Here is a 13,694-nt window from a genome sequence, read left to right as displayed (position 1 = left end):
TATTTCAAGCATGTTGAAAAAATATAAAGTTACATTCTTCATATTTATTATTTACTAGCTCTACCACCCAGGATGACTTAAGATGAAGAAAAAAATTTCATGCAAAAAGATTTTAAGTTCAAAACCCAATCAAAGTTTAATGGAAAATTAAAAAAATCTAAATACAAATGCAAACTTAATTCAGACTTGATTTATCCAATGTTTTGGCATCCAGTAACAATATCTTGGAACAAATATCTTCTATTTGCCCTTGAATAAATGAATAATCCCAATTCTTATTAAACTGTACAAAAGAGGGTGAACAAAAGCAGCAAGATTAAATGAGTTTAACTGTAAATCACTGACTACAAGATGAGAGTTCAGACAAGAAACTAAAAGGTACTACAAAGACAGTAATATAGTACTTACCACTAGTGGGGCTGATAGCAGTGACAGTAGGTGTTACTGCAGAACTCCAATGAAAGCAGCAGTCTCCTGTGCATTTGTTGGGAATGTCATTGATGTAAACCAATGCCTGACAAAAAATTAATACTTGTAACTAGAGTAACTACACTGGCACACTAATCACAAGTCCCTGTGCTTTTAAACATTATGAATATTAAAACCTTCCTTCTTTACCATCACCACACTATACATACCTCCCAACCGCTAGAAGTGAAATATCAGAAGGCAGGCCAGGCTTAGGAGGAAATGTTGCAATGAAGAGACAGATAAGAAATATCACAGTATCCCCTGCTAAAGCACAGATATTATATCAATACAGATAATGATGAAATTTGAACACAAATTTAAAAATGTATAAAATTGCATGACACAAGCTCAGTATTCTGTGCCTTTAAAATCCATTTCTTAAAGGTTATCTATCTAAACTTAATTATGAATTTTCCATTCTCAAAAATTCAAAATATTCACTGTTTCTATAAAGTTGTAATGCAGTTTATGTATAAATGTTGTTTTAAAGTCCTGCTCTTACCAATGTAGGAGCAGGCATTCCCCCACCACTACCATAGATAGAAAGAAGTGATGTTATCAAGCAAAGAACTCGTTATGTACATTTCATTTAATTTATATTTGTTCAATTGAATTGTTTGTAAAAAAAAATTAAATTTTATTTTTTAAATTTCAATACATGTTAAGTAATGTAATTTTGTTTACTGGAATTTGATACTTTCCAGAAATTAGTTTGACCTGTTTAATCGAAAACACCTAAAAATAGAACTTTGTATCTTTTTGCTGACCTCATTCCTGACCTTGATTGAGAATCAAGTAAACAACTTCTTTTTTTAAAATTCATTCTTAATGTGTGAATGATAATAGTGATATCGAGACTGACTGGGACTACGTGACTTTAGACGTAAATACTTCTACACTGTTCTTGAAATTCTGGAGGGTTGACCCTCATCTGGGAATCTGTTTTGTGTTTCAAATTACTGTGTAACCTTTGTCTATAGAGAAATTAGTTGGGCTTTTCACCTCGGACACTGAAAAGTGTTTCATTGTGACCAAATGAGTCTAAATTTTATTTTTTTGAATAAATAATTCTTTTCCCTGGAAATATTTGAGTGCTCATATGGAATTCTTGGACAAAGACATTTCTTGAAATTTTATTTGGATATTGTCTGTGGAACAACAAAGAACTGTAGACACAGCAGCACTATACTGGCTATAGTATACGTCATCACCTTCCATTTTGGATTTTCGTCAGGACTAAAACTCAAATTCATTACTAGGACTTCTAAAATTTAATTCGTGGATTATTCTTGAATTATTTTTTTATTTGATTCTTAAAACCAGAAGTTCTTTTCTTTTTCTCTACTTTTACCATGTTATTCCAGGGAAATAAATTATTTCTTAAATTTTTCAAAGCTTGTTGTTTTCACTTTTTCTTTGTTACTGTTTATAAACACATACCATAAGACTCACAAAAGTAGATGTTTGTGCATAAGAGATTTATAATGAAATGAACAGTGACCTTGTATAAATGTACAAGTGACTAATGATACGTCTGCAGTCAAAATGAGTCATTCATGACTTATAAAAAAAAAAAAACAACTTGAATAAAGAGAATAGTTAAAAGAACTTAAACAAACAGTGCAAAATTGGCTTTTTCAGGATATAGTTTCCAAACTTATAAAAATAAAAAATAAAAATAAAAGTCACAACATGTACAGTTAAAGTAAGTTTAAGTGATACATCAAAGACGATGCACAGATTTGTGGAAGGCATCAATGACACTGATGTGACTCAGTATATGTTCGAAGAGAAACTTTAATTTACTATTTGAAAAATTTCATTTTTATTACTAACATGGTTCTGTTGGTGGTAAATATTCTTGTCACAAAGGACAAAATCCAAATATATTAGAACTAGAATACAAACACAAAATATACTGAAAAATTATTTATCTTCTGCACTCACTCCAACTAGTCTACATGTGTAATTTTTGCTGAATGATCGTGAACTGGTATCCTGCAATGATTATGGTGAGGTGTTTAGACTACCGATTTACATTATTCTCTTATTCTTCTTTTAAAGCTTATAAAGCAGTGTTGATTTGTCCATTTTTCTGATCTGACATGATTTGAAGTTTGAAAAGATCCATCTCCTCTAATATTTTCCATCATCCACAGCTCACACAGAAAAGAGTTCCACTTAACATGTAGTGCCATTTACTCTAAATATACAGACTGGTCCACTAACAAACATATCAATAAATTGAATCTGTTAGGCAACGTTCACTTTTGAAGAAACTCATCCATTTTCTTGGAAATGTGTCATATAAAGTTGCTATAAGTAGCAAATAAGGAAAGTGATCTTATGCTATTCTTACGCAGCATTCACCTTTTTAAAAATATTTTCAAATTTATATTACTGAAATTAGAGAGATGATAATAAAAATGACAAAAACAACTTTTAATTGCTTTATTTTTATTTTAGTTTGTAATGTAGTGGAAAAGCATAATCCATAAACAGTTTAGTGGAAAACTTATTTGTTGAAAAAATTTGTAATGATTATACCAAACGCGTAATGGTTGGCATGTATGCACATGCATGAAAATGCCTGCAATCTTCTACTGTTATTTACAGTCATTACAGAGCTCTTTAATGTATGTGTTAGATATGTACATCCTAAATAGAAAAATGGTCACTTGTCAAGCTAAATTTTCTCAAGAAAGGTTAAAATCTAACTATCCTCTTTTAAAGGCAAACATTACTTTTGTTTCATGAATCAATCTTTTTTTAAAGCTAGTATTTAACACTGCAAAACAAAGAGGTTAAACAATGAATAAAGAAAAAGGGAATGAATCTTTCTATGAGAACATCTGCATACAAGCATAGCTCAACATTATGACTGCCCAATCCTCAGCTTTCTAATTATTATTTTAAGCAGCTGGCTCAATCTCAATAGTACAAAGATGAGTCAATGCAACAAAGTAAAACAAATGCTATACTAATAAAAAAGTAGATAACTACAATGCTGTAATTTGCAATAGCAGAAGCCTTGTAACCTGGCTGCTAATGAGAACAATGAATTCTGCTTGTGACCCATAGGTATGACATTTAGAAACTTCAGATATTTGAAATTGGATAGATAATGACTTGCCTGTGGACAGGTGTGGGGTGTACGTAGCATGTCTCCTGGGATGGGATTGTACCATGCCCCTCCATCCCAGTCTGTTAATACCACCAGGGACGGATGCAAGCCACTCAACTGAGATGCATCAACCTGCATATAAAATTATGATATCACCAATTAATTTTTTTTGCAAAAGTTGTTCAATTATTTTTAGTCAATATGTGTAAGATTTGCCTACATTAACCAAGTCTAAACTTCAATTTTTCTTATCTGCTCAATCAAATCTGCTGGAGTGTAGCCATAAATATATGATGGTTATGAATCAGAGATCCTGAAATCAGTGTATTTGCCCAACATGTCCAGCATTCTGACTAACACATACTTTGACCAATCACACAGCAGTCAAAGGTTATTTCACACATCTTACCGTACCTTTCATTTATTTATCCACTAAGCTATCAAGTAATCATCTTAAAGTAATATTCAAAGGTCACTGGGTCGTGCTGACAGATTGTTTCCTTGTTGGACTATCAATAACTGTGTACCTAAATAAACTTCATTCAAACACGATTAGACCTAGTTTGCATGTTGCTTCCATGCTGGAAATTAACTGATGTGTGTCAACACCAAAGTCTGTTTCCTCATTATCTTTCTCCAACTGCTTAAACACTATAGCCACCAAGCACAAGACAAAGAGTTGTGAAGGCGTATCTCCTAAACTAATTTAAAAAAAAACAACTATAATTGAACAATTGCCCCAAGGTCTGTGCTGAACATCATTCGCTCACACCAGGTCTCTTAGCTATGCTGTCTTGTGATGTGTCAGTACCCACCATACCTTTAGAACAAAATATGTGAAGCCTAAGACCAATTTAGGAGAAGAAGAGACTAGTAACAACTATTAACATTTATTACCATTCTCCAAAAGTTATTTTGGACCTGATAAAACAAAACTTCACTATTAAACTTTGCTGAAAATACCTGTCAATTAGGTGTTACATATTTTTGGGTAATAAATATGTTTGGTGTCAGTGAATCATCAAGTTTAAAAACAACAGAATGAAATAAAATAATGCTTTGGGTAAAATTCCAAAGTAGAGGGACTGAAAGAAAACATTATAAAATATATATCTCAAGAGTCAGTAAATCTGGACACACTTTCTGGTATATTTAATGAATATATATATTCATTTTTCCTTTTTTGTCACAACTTATTACATCTCATTGAGTGCTCTTATCTTAAATTTCATAAATATGTGCTGCCATATTAATTTTTGGATAAAAATATCCATCAAGAACCAATAGAAATTCAGGATCCCTTTTATGCATGTATTATTTACATGTGTAAATGACTTACTATATAAATACTCTCTTATAAGACAAGTCAGACTGAAAGCAACAAAGATCCCCATCTGCCATATCATAATGTGCCTGCAGATCAGGGTCTATGTTGTTTGTTCTACTAATTACCACTAACAAAACTGCACAGACCCAAATCTGCTGATACATTATGCGACAGCAGATCTGGGTCTGTACCGTTTGCAGTTGGAATCGACTTCTAAGTGACTACAGACAGTAGTTTAGCTTCCTCCCTGTAAACATTTATGAAATGAGTACATCTGGTATTAGCTGATACGCATGTCCAAGCAGTGTGTCTAGTTGCATTATTGATTTTTTCATAATGTACTTGTATGTTGCAGCCTAAATTAATATAATGATGATACTAAGAAGCTTTACCTATTTTGTCAGATATTTTCAACAAATGACATGTTTTACAAACTGATCCTTTCATAATAAGAGGAAAGTAATGTATTATAGCAAATTAAACAACCCCAAGTTTAGTAAGGTACTAGCTGCACAATGTCAATGGTTTACATATAAATAGCTGTCATCAATGTAAACCTAACATACAGATGAGGGGAGCTTTAAATGGCGTGTTTTCAGTTACTGTATACTGTGAATTTGTTTAGAAATTTCTGTTAACTTTGCAGCCTTAGTATGTATGTAGGTAAGGTAGGAAAGTATCACTGGTTTAACAGTGCATTAACACCATCCTGGCCAAGAAATAAACTAGGCTGACATAAATATCAAGATTAAAAACAATGATCCAATCAAAACTGATGCTTCTACAGAATGAACTTGTCACTTTTTCAAGAAATAATTTAAAATATATGGCTATAACTAGTGACAAGGCCTGTTTGAGAAATTTCCACATAATAAAGAACACAATATTCAAAATTTAAAAGCAAGAAGAACACAATCATTCAACCAATCCAAGTGAAATAGTTTTACCTGTAGCTGTTCTTGGTTTCCAGGCAAAGAGTTGAGTGTTATGATGAGGTCAAAGTTGGCACAGTTTCCTTCCTTCCTTACAATCAAGGAACCAATGTTGGGTATGGACTCAAGCTCCTTTTTCATCTCCTCCTCCTCCAAGGTGATATTTATACCTGGAAACATACAACAAACTGTGAATACAAAGACAAACAGATCAGATAACAATAAAGTCATAACCAACCTACTCTTTGAATCTGACACATTAACATGGTACAATACACAGTTAACCTTTTGAGATTACACTATCACAATATACAATGCATAGTCATTACTATGGAAAGTATACTTACACAACAAGGTATTTATTCCTACTTTCAACTGCACTGGTCAAAAAGGGACTTGTATGTAGACCTTTATGTGTTTAGCATGCAAAAATCAATGTTGCCATGAGCTAAATATAATCACTTAACCTTAACCAGTAAAAAATAAAATGAAGGTCACAGTGACCTTTGGCTGGAGGGGATGACTTTAACATGATAAGTACACAATGAACTTCAAACACAATTTTTAAGTGTTATATATTTATATGCTTGAATTTTAGTACAGGACTAGATTCTACTTTTAGATAGAGCTATAAATAGGTGTTTACTAGTTTTAAACTAAGCCTTCATAATGAACCTGTTTCCAAGTTTGGATTATTTCTTTATTTGATGGTTGATTATTATAACACAGGTCAGGTGGGTTGTATTTCGACGTAAGTCAGGAATTGTGAAAAATGTCACGAGAGGTACTGCGACATAAAGTCATAACAGAGTTGTGGAGATACATATATAAAGGCAGAATTTATTCATTTCCAATTCCTATTTCCTAGCACTGTTCTTGTTTTAATATCAATCTGCAGACATATTTAATGTTGTGTTTAGATTTACTTTGAGAGGACTCATTTAAATTATTCATTGGAATTACAAAAAGTGCTCATGTGATGGTCTGGACTAAAGTAAATATTTTATGAGTATTGTCTTCATTCAAAGACATTCTAGACAATGCCATTGTGATACATCAAGACAGTCAGCACTTCAACATATTCAAGGATACTGGCACATCAGCTTATTCAGGACATGGATTCATTTGGAACACTATTTTCTTTTGGATATGTGATCCAACTTTAAGGATTAATTTGGATTTATTTCATAATACTGAAAGTTCCTATTAAAATTTGTTTTTAAAACTTATTAAATTATTTTTAAACTTATACAAAACATGTTGGTTTTGCTTCTGTCTGTATTGTGATAAGAATTGTCACCAGTGCATGAAATATAAGTCACAAGGGCCTATTTTTGCAGTAAGGATGTAGTACTTAAAGATGCATCTCCTTTCCAAATTTCATTATTATTGGTGGGATAATGCAAAATTCCATGTGGTCATGAACTAAACACAAATACTTAAAAACCAAAGCCAGCAAAATGTGAAATATAGGTCACAGTGACCTTCCTTTGTTGTAAAGTTGTGGTATGAGCATATATGCATCCTATAATAAAGTTTCATATCTCTAGCATGAAAAGCAACTAATAAATAATAATAATAATAATAATAATGAGGACTTTGTATAGCACCTAATCTTTAGAAGCTCTAAGCGCTCTACAACATTAGACAACACCTATAAAATAAAAAACATATATAATGATATGATTATAAAAACAAACACCATGAAATTAGAAAACATAAGAAAAACATGCTCAGAATATTTAAGGTAGGAAACATTATTAGGTCTCTAAGTCTGTTCTTGCAGTCAGAATAAGTGAGTTTTGAGAGAACTCCTGAATGGGATCACTGTGTCCTTGTGTCTAAGTTCGGTGGGCAACTCATTCCACAATGAACTCTAAAAACAAAATTTAGCCACTCAATGAAGCATAAAATGTGGGTCATAGTGACATAATGTTGTAATAAGGGTTTAGTACTTATCAAGATGCATGTCCTCACAATATTCCAGGATCCTAGGAAGCACAGCATGTACATAATATATAAAACACCTATTTAGTCACAAGCTAAACACAAAAAGTTAACCAAAGCCAATGAAATGTAAAATATATGTCAAAATGACCTTCTTTCATTGCATGGATCTAATACTAATAGAGGTGCAACAGTTGTCTAGTTTAATGATTCTTGCATTAACAGCGCTTGAGAAATAAACTTAAAGCATAAAATTTAATTAAAGTGAAGAGTGAAATAAGGGTCATAGTGACTTGTATTTGTAATAATTGTAAAGTACTTATCAAGATAAATCTGCTCAGCAAGATTCATGATCTCAGGTACAAAGTTATATATACTGGGCACAAAGAAACCAGTAGTCCTGAATTAATGCAATAATGACTTCATTGAGAATGTACAAATAATGCGTTATTTGTATAATTATTCCCAAACCCCTCCCACAGGGGGGAAATGCCATAAAATCCACACCAAACTGTTGCTTATGAGCTAGGAAACAGAAACATTAAGCTGTAGTTAGGCTTTTACATGTACTGACAATTACACCAGGGATAGCACAATAGCTCTCCTCTACTTCACAGATGCAAGCTAAAATATATGGCTAATTATTTAATTGAATTTATTTGTTAATTGATAATAAATTCCACTTAGATGTATTTATGACCAACATTTACAACAGGACATGGTGTACCTGACTTTGTTCTCCCATTGAAGGTTACACTGATTGTTCCAGTGACAGGTGGTGATGCTGCTGCTATCCTTGATACCACATTTGCCTGGAAGCAATGAGAAATAAATCAAGATTGACATCATGACATGTCAGAAATATACAATGTATACAAAATCACCTTCAACAATTATTCATGATGATCCACATTACATGAGTATGCACAATTTTCTCTGATTTTCTTAGTGGTAGTAAAAGTAAAAATCTTACTTCAAATTTCATGAAACACAGGAATTCTGCCTGCCCTGCACATTAATAACATCCAGCAAAGTAACTGAGGCCTGAAAGGTATGTCACCATAACCTGTGACAAGCAGCAACCTCCAAGATAAATAATCCCATCAAATTCCATTACTGTACATGCAACAGTGTCAGAGAAAATGAGTTCAATACAAGAACTTAACAGTGATGCTTACACTGACAATTAAGATAATGCTGCTTGAAAAGTGATATCAATGTCTCAAGCATGATTTGCATTGAGAAGTGACATCAATGTCTCAAGCATGCTTTGCATTGAAAAGTGATATCAATGTCTCAAGCATGATTTGCATTGAGAAGTGACATCAATGTCTCAAGCATGATTTGCATTGAGAAGTGACATCAATGTCTCAAGCATGCTTTGCATTGAAAAGTGATATCAATGTCTCAAGCATGATTTGCATTGAGAAGTGACATCAATGTCTCAAGCATGATTTGCATTGAAAAGTGATATCAATGTCTCAAGCATGATTTGCATTGAAAAGTGATATCAATGTCTCAAGCATGATTTGCATTGAGAAGTGACATCAATGTCTCAAGCATGCTTTGCATTGAAAAGTGATATCAATGTCTCAAGCACGCTTTGTAGGCAAGATAATAAACCAAAAAATAAAAAATAACCCTGACTATCCAAATCCCATAATTCAATATGGCCGTCTGATCTGAACTGAACCCATGATCCTCAGCTTTATTACATCAGAATTGGTATGATCCATATAGCCAAACATCTGCACATCCAAACTAAACAGGTGTCCTTCCAATAGTTCAGATAAATGGATTTTTAATGTAATCCTTTTTTAACATTTGAAGTGATTCAGGGATAAGAATACATTATCAAAAACTTTAACATACCTGACTGTTGGTGATTGTGAAGAGTCTAAAACTATTGCCACAGTCAAATGGTTTCAGATCAATGGAATAAACCCCAGCTGAGGTACTTGTCACTGTTACTGTATCGATAATGGTCCCATTTGGTTTAGCAGCCGCAAGCCTCTGAAGGTTGATTTCAGCTTGAAAAGATCATGAATTCTTTTATTTCATATATCATCAGTGTTGAAATGTTGAAATGAAAAGGCTTGTAAGTTATGATCTAAATCAAAAATTCAAAACAATGACTCTTTTACTGATGTTCAAGTAGTAAACCTACCATAGTCTGTAGTGGTTTCCTGAAGGCTGATGGCCAACATATCAATGAAAATGTCCATTTTATCTGAGTCTCTTTCCACCGACACCATCTCTAGGACAAAACTGAAGTCTCCATGTTTGTTCTTCAGCCAGGTATACATGTTGATACACTCATAATGCCAGCTTTACAAGAATGAAAATAAAATAATTACTAATTATATCTAATCATTTTAATGTCTGAGCATCTTGGGATGATGATTATATTAGTTTAAGTAATATCTACATAGTGTGTGTGTGTGTGTGTGTGAGTGTGTGTGTGTGTGTGTGATTTAGAGCTTTAATGTAGCTTTAACCATTTTTCAGTTGTATCGCTAAGATGTCTGCAGTGTGGCAGTTTATAGTGATGTCTAGCACTGGGGCATCATGCCACAGACATGTAGCATGATGTCCCACCCAATCACATTATCCTGACACCAGGCCGACCAGTCCTAACACTAACCTCTTAATGCTGAGTGCCCAGCAAGGCAGCTGTTAGTACCATTTTTTAAAAAGTTTTTGGTATGACTCGGCTGGGAATTGAACCCATGACCTTCCGCATCTGAGGCGGATGCTCTAACCACAAGGCCACCAGATGACAAAAATGACAATAAACCATAATTTCTTCAAAGTAAATGATATCAAATGTTGCCAACTGAGTAGAACCAATAAATGGATATAGATTAAGAAATAGATACAGACCATGAAACTGATAATTTAACCAGTAAAAAGAAGAAATCCAAATGATATGCTGAATGAATGCAGATGAAATGACGAATGCAACAGAACATACATAAAAAGACAAATGCATTTCATGAATCCTTTTAAAGATCAGTTTACTTGTATTTTAGCTGATACTAAATATGCAAGGTTGAAAGCCCACAAAAACTCAGGATCCAGTTCTTTACACTGGCAATTGCTCTCTACTTGCAAGCTGTATATTGGTTTAATGATGCCACTGATATTATAACACCAACACCAGCAGCTCTATCTGTATAATTTTTATCCGAATGAAATGAAATCAGAAATAAAATTTGCTGATAATTATTTTACAACTATATTTTTTACATTTATTGTAAATGTGGTTATCAGGACTGTAAAAGAAAATACTTTTTGGAAAAAGGACTTACTTGGACCAATCTTTTAAACTTGCATTTTCTGAGTTCATAATTTTAAGAGAATAGGTAAGAGGAGGAGAAAATGCATCCAACCTCTACCAATGTTGTGATCAAGGTCATACTCAATGTCATACTCTACAAATGTCGTGATCTAGGTCATACTCAATGTCATACTCTACCAATGCCATACTCAATGTCCTACTCTACCAATGCCATAATCAATGTCATACTCAACCAATGTCATGCTCTATGTCATACTCAATGTCCTACTCTACCAATGCCATACTTAATGTCATACTCAACTAATGTCATGCTCTATGTCATACTCAATGTCCTACTCTACCAATGCCATACTCAATGTCATACTCAACCAATGTCATGCTCTATGTCATACTCAGTGTCCTACTCTACCAATGCCATATTCAATGTCATACTCTACCAATGTCATGCTCAAGATTAAGGCTGTGCTTGCATGAATCAGGCATGGTAATTGTCTAGACAGCTACCAGTGAGGTGGCGCTCTACAGTTTCGTATTTTGCATAGGGTTAGGATTTTAAAGAAAAAAATTTCCCTGGCTTTCCTCACTGCTTATACTGGCTATTTAAAAAAGACCTTGTATATCTTAGGTATAATGCAACAAACCTTTAATTCCCTTTATTTTGGTGTATGATTGATGGCTGTACTATGGGTTACAGAGTATACAGCTTGGCCTTACTTCAAATGTGCACCTTTCAAAAAAGTGCTAGCTCTACTTGCTCATTTTCACTTCCTGAACTTCAGAGGTAAATTGTATAAAAAAGAGCCGATAACTTTTATTTACATTTTATATATTTGGTAATTCATTCATTGCAGTTTCAGAAGCTGGTATTGTCTAGTCTGGCAAAATTCATTTTCCCTATTTTAATAGCTGCTATTTATAGTGTACTTTAGACTAATTCAGGCTGATTTTTTAACACAAGGGAGCAGTCATTTTAGTTAGCAGTGTGCTTAAATCATGTAAAATTTCCAAAAGTACAATATCCAAAAGAAATATCATCCACATTACATTAATGTAGCATAGAGGTATGCCAACATTCTCTCCACTGTGCATGTTTTAAATGCAAACTACTTCACCTTACATACGTCACTCTCTCAAAAGTACATATTATCTGGTGAGCGCCCCTGATCCATTGAGATTCAGCTCTCTCCTTCACACAGACATGTTGCATAAATAGAAGCAAAAGAAAGTAGACTGGACATGCCATGCTCAACACTGGGGTTGTGCTTGCATGAAACAGGCATAGAAACTGTTAAAGCAGCTACTAGTGATCCATTGAAATTCAGCTCTCTCCTTCACAGACATGTTGCATAAATAGAAGCTTGAAAAAGTAGACTGGACATACCTTATCTGACACAAATTCAGAGTTTGCTGATTTAATGACCCACTTTAGCCATGAGGCTAATCATTCCTTTGCTATCTTAATTGGTAGGAAGATCCTCTGATGGACACCACTGACATTCTACATGCACCTTAGATGGCATCTGAGAATGCCAACTGGGTCCAGCAGTTTCACTTCTCAACAGATCAGACTACAGACCATACTTTGAGTTAAAATCAGGTTGCATACTATTATAACTAAGCTGTTGGAATGAAACTCCATATAGCTAAGTTACAACGACAGTAATTGCAGCTCACTCCCACTGTACAAAGAAGCTAGTGCTGTCAGGAAGCAAATCTTGTATGATAACTACTTAAGTAAGGGGGAAGTCAGGGACTCAAACGTGGGTAAGTTAAGACATGTCAAGACCCAAAGAAGTTAAATTTACTTAACATGGGGATATGCAGGTCAAGGATATTGGTCAACATCTTGCAAAGATCATTGGTGCTGCCAATATCATCCCTTCTATTATGTCTAAACAGGTCTGAAATCATGAAACGATATCGCTTTACTGTGATATGCAGTAACTTTCTGTCCTCAAACATGGAATGAAAGAAGTTACCCAAATACTGGGCAGAGACTAAGAGTGGTGACATGTCATTAATGTGACAACAGTCTGTGAAAAGCATCACTTCTCTCCATGATTGAAGGAATGATCTCCTTTTCATGACAACTCACCCCTGACGAAATTCAGGTGTGAAGAACAAGTGTCCCTGGACATGAGTGGAATGCCAACAATCTCAGGTGCTTAAGCAGCATGGGTAATGCTACGATTTTCTTCTTAGATACAAGCCAATCCCTGACCCTGGACCCATACTTTTTGTGCAAATGTGCCAAAATTTACCAATGACTGCACAGTTACATTTCAGCATGCCATATTGTCACATGCCAATAGGCAAATGCAGACTGACCACTAATAATACCATGTTTAACAGAGAAATAATTATCTGGAAGTGGGTAATAGTGAAAAAGTTGTTGTGTAAATCTTATTACTGAAAAATTGCACTTGGCTAGAAAGGCACATGTCCAACAATAAACTGACTAGTTCCAACTGTTGGGTTATCTTTTGAAAAGCCTTTATATTTGTTTATTGTACATTACAATGCTATTTGAATTTTATGCATTTTCTATTTCACTAAAGTATACTTTTAAATCAACAAGATATGAAAGCAATA

At 33.9% G+C, this 13,694-nt stretch overlaps 1 protein-coding gene across 3 annotated transcripts in view; it reads right to left on the bottom strand.

Moving 5' to 3' along the window:
- Window positions 1-13,694, bottom strand: part of LOC149793386 (fibrocystin-L-like) — a 165,494-nt gene that overhangs the window by 90,838 nt on the left and 60,962 nt on the right. For all 3 annotated transcript variants that reach the window (XM_089967366.1, XM_089967365.1, XM_089967367.1), the window contains exons 21-26: window positions 9,969-10,129; window positions 9,674-9,831; window positions 8,529-8,613; window positions 5,870-6,024; window positions 3,605-3,727; window positions 409-514 (exon numbers count right to left, since the gene is read on the bottom strand). In XM_089967366.1, the coding sequence (XP_089823492.1) occupies window positions 409-514; window positions 3,605-3,727; window positions 5,870-6,024; window positions 8,529-8,613; window positions 9,674-9,831; window positions 9,969-10,129 (788 nt within the window). The remainder of the gene's footprint in view (window positions 1-408; window positions 515-3,604; window positions 3,728-5,869; window positions 6,025-8,528; window positions 8,614-9,673; window positions 9,832-9,968; window positions 10,130-13,694) is intronic.

This window comes from Sinohyriopsis cumingii, chromosome 8 (assembly GCF_028554795.1).
Source record: "Sinohyriopsis cumingii isolate HCF-2022 chromosome 8, ASM2855479v2, whole genome shotgun sequence".
Lineage (NCBI taxonomy): Eukaryota > Metazoa > Mollusca > Bivalvia > Unionida > Unionidae > Sinohyriopsis > Sinohyriopsis cumingii.
This window is presented reverse-complemented; position numbering and strand designations above follow the sequence as displayed.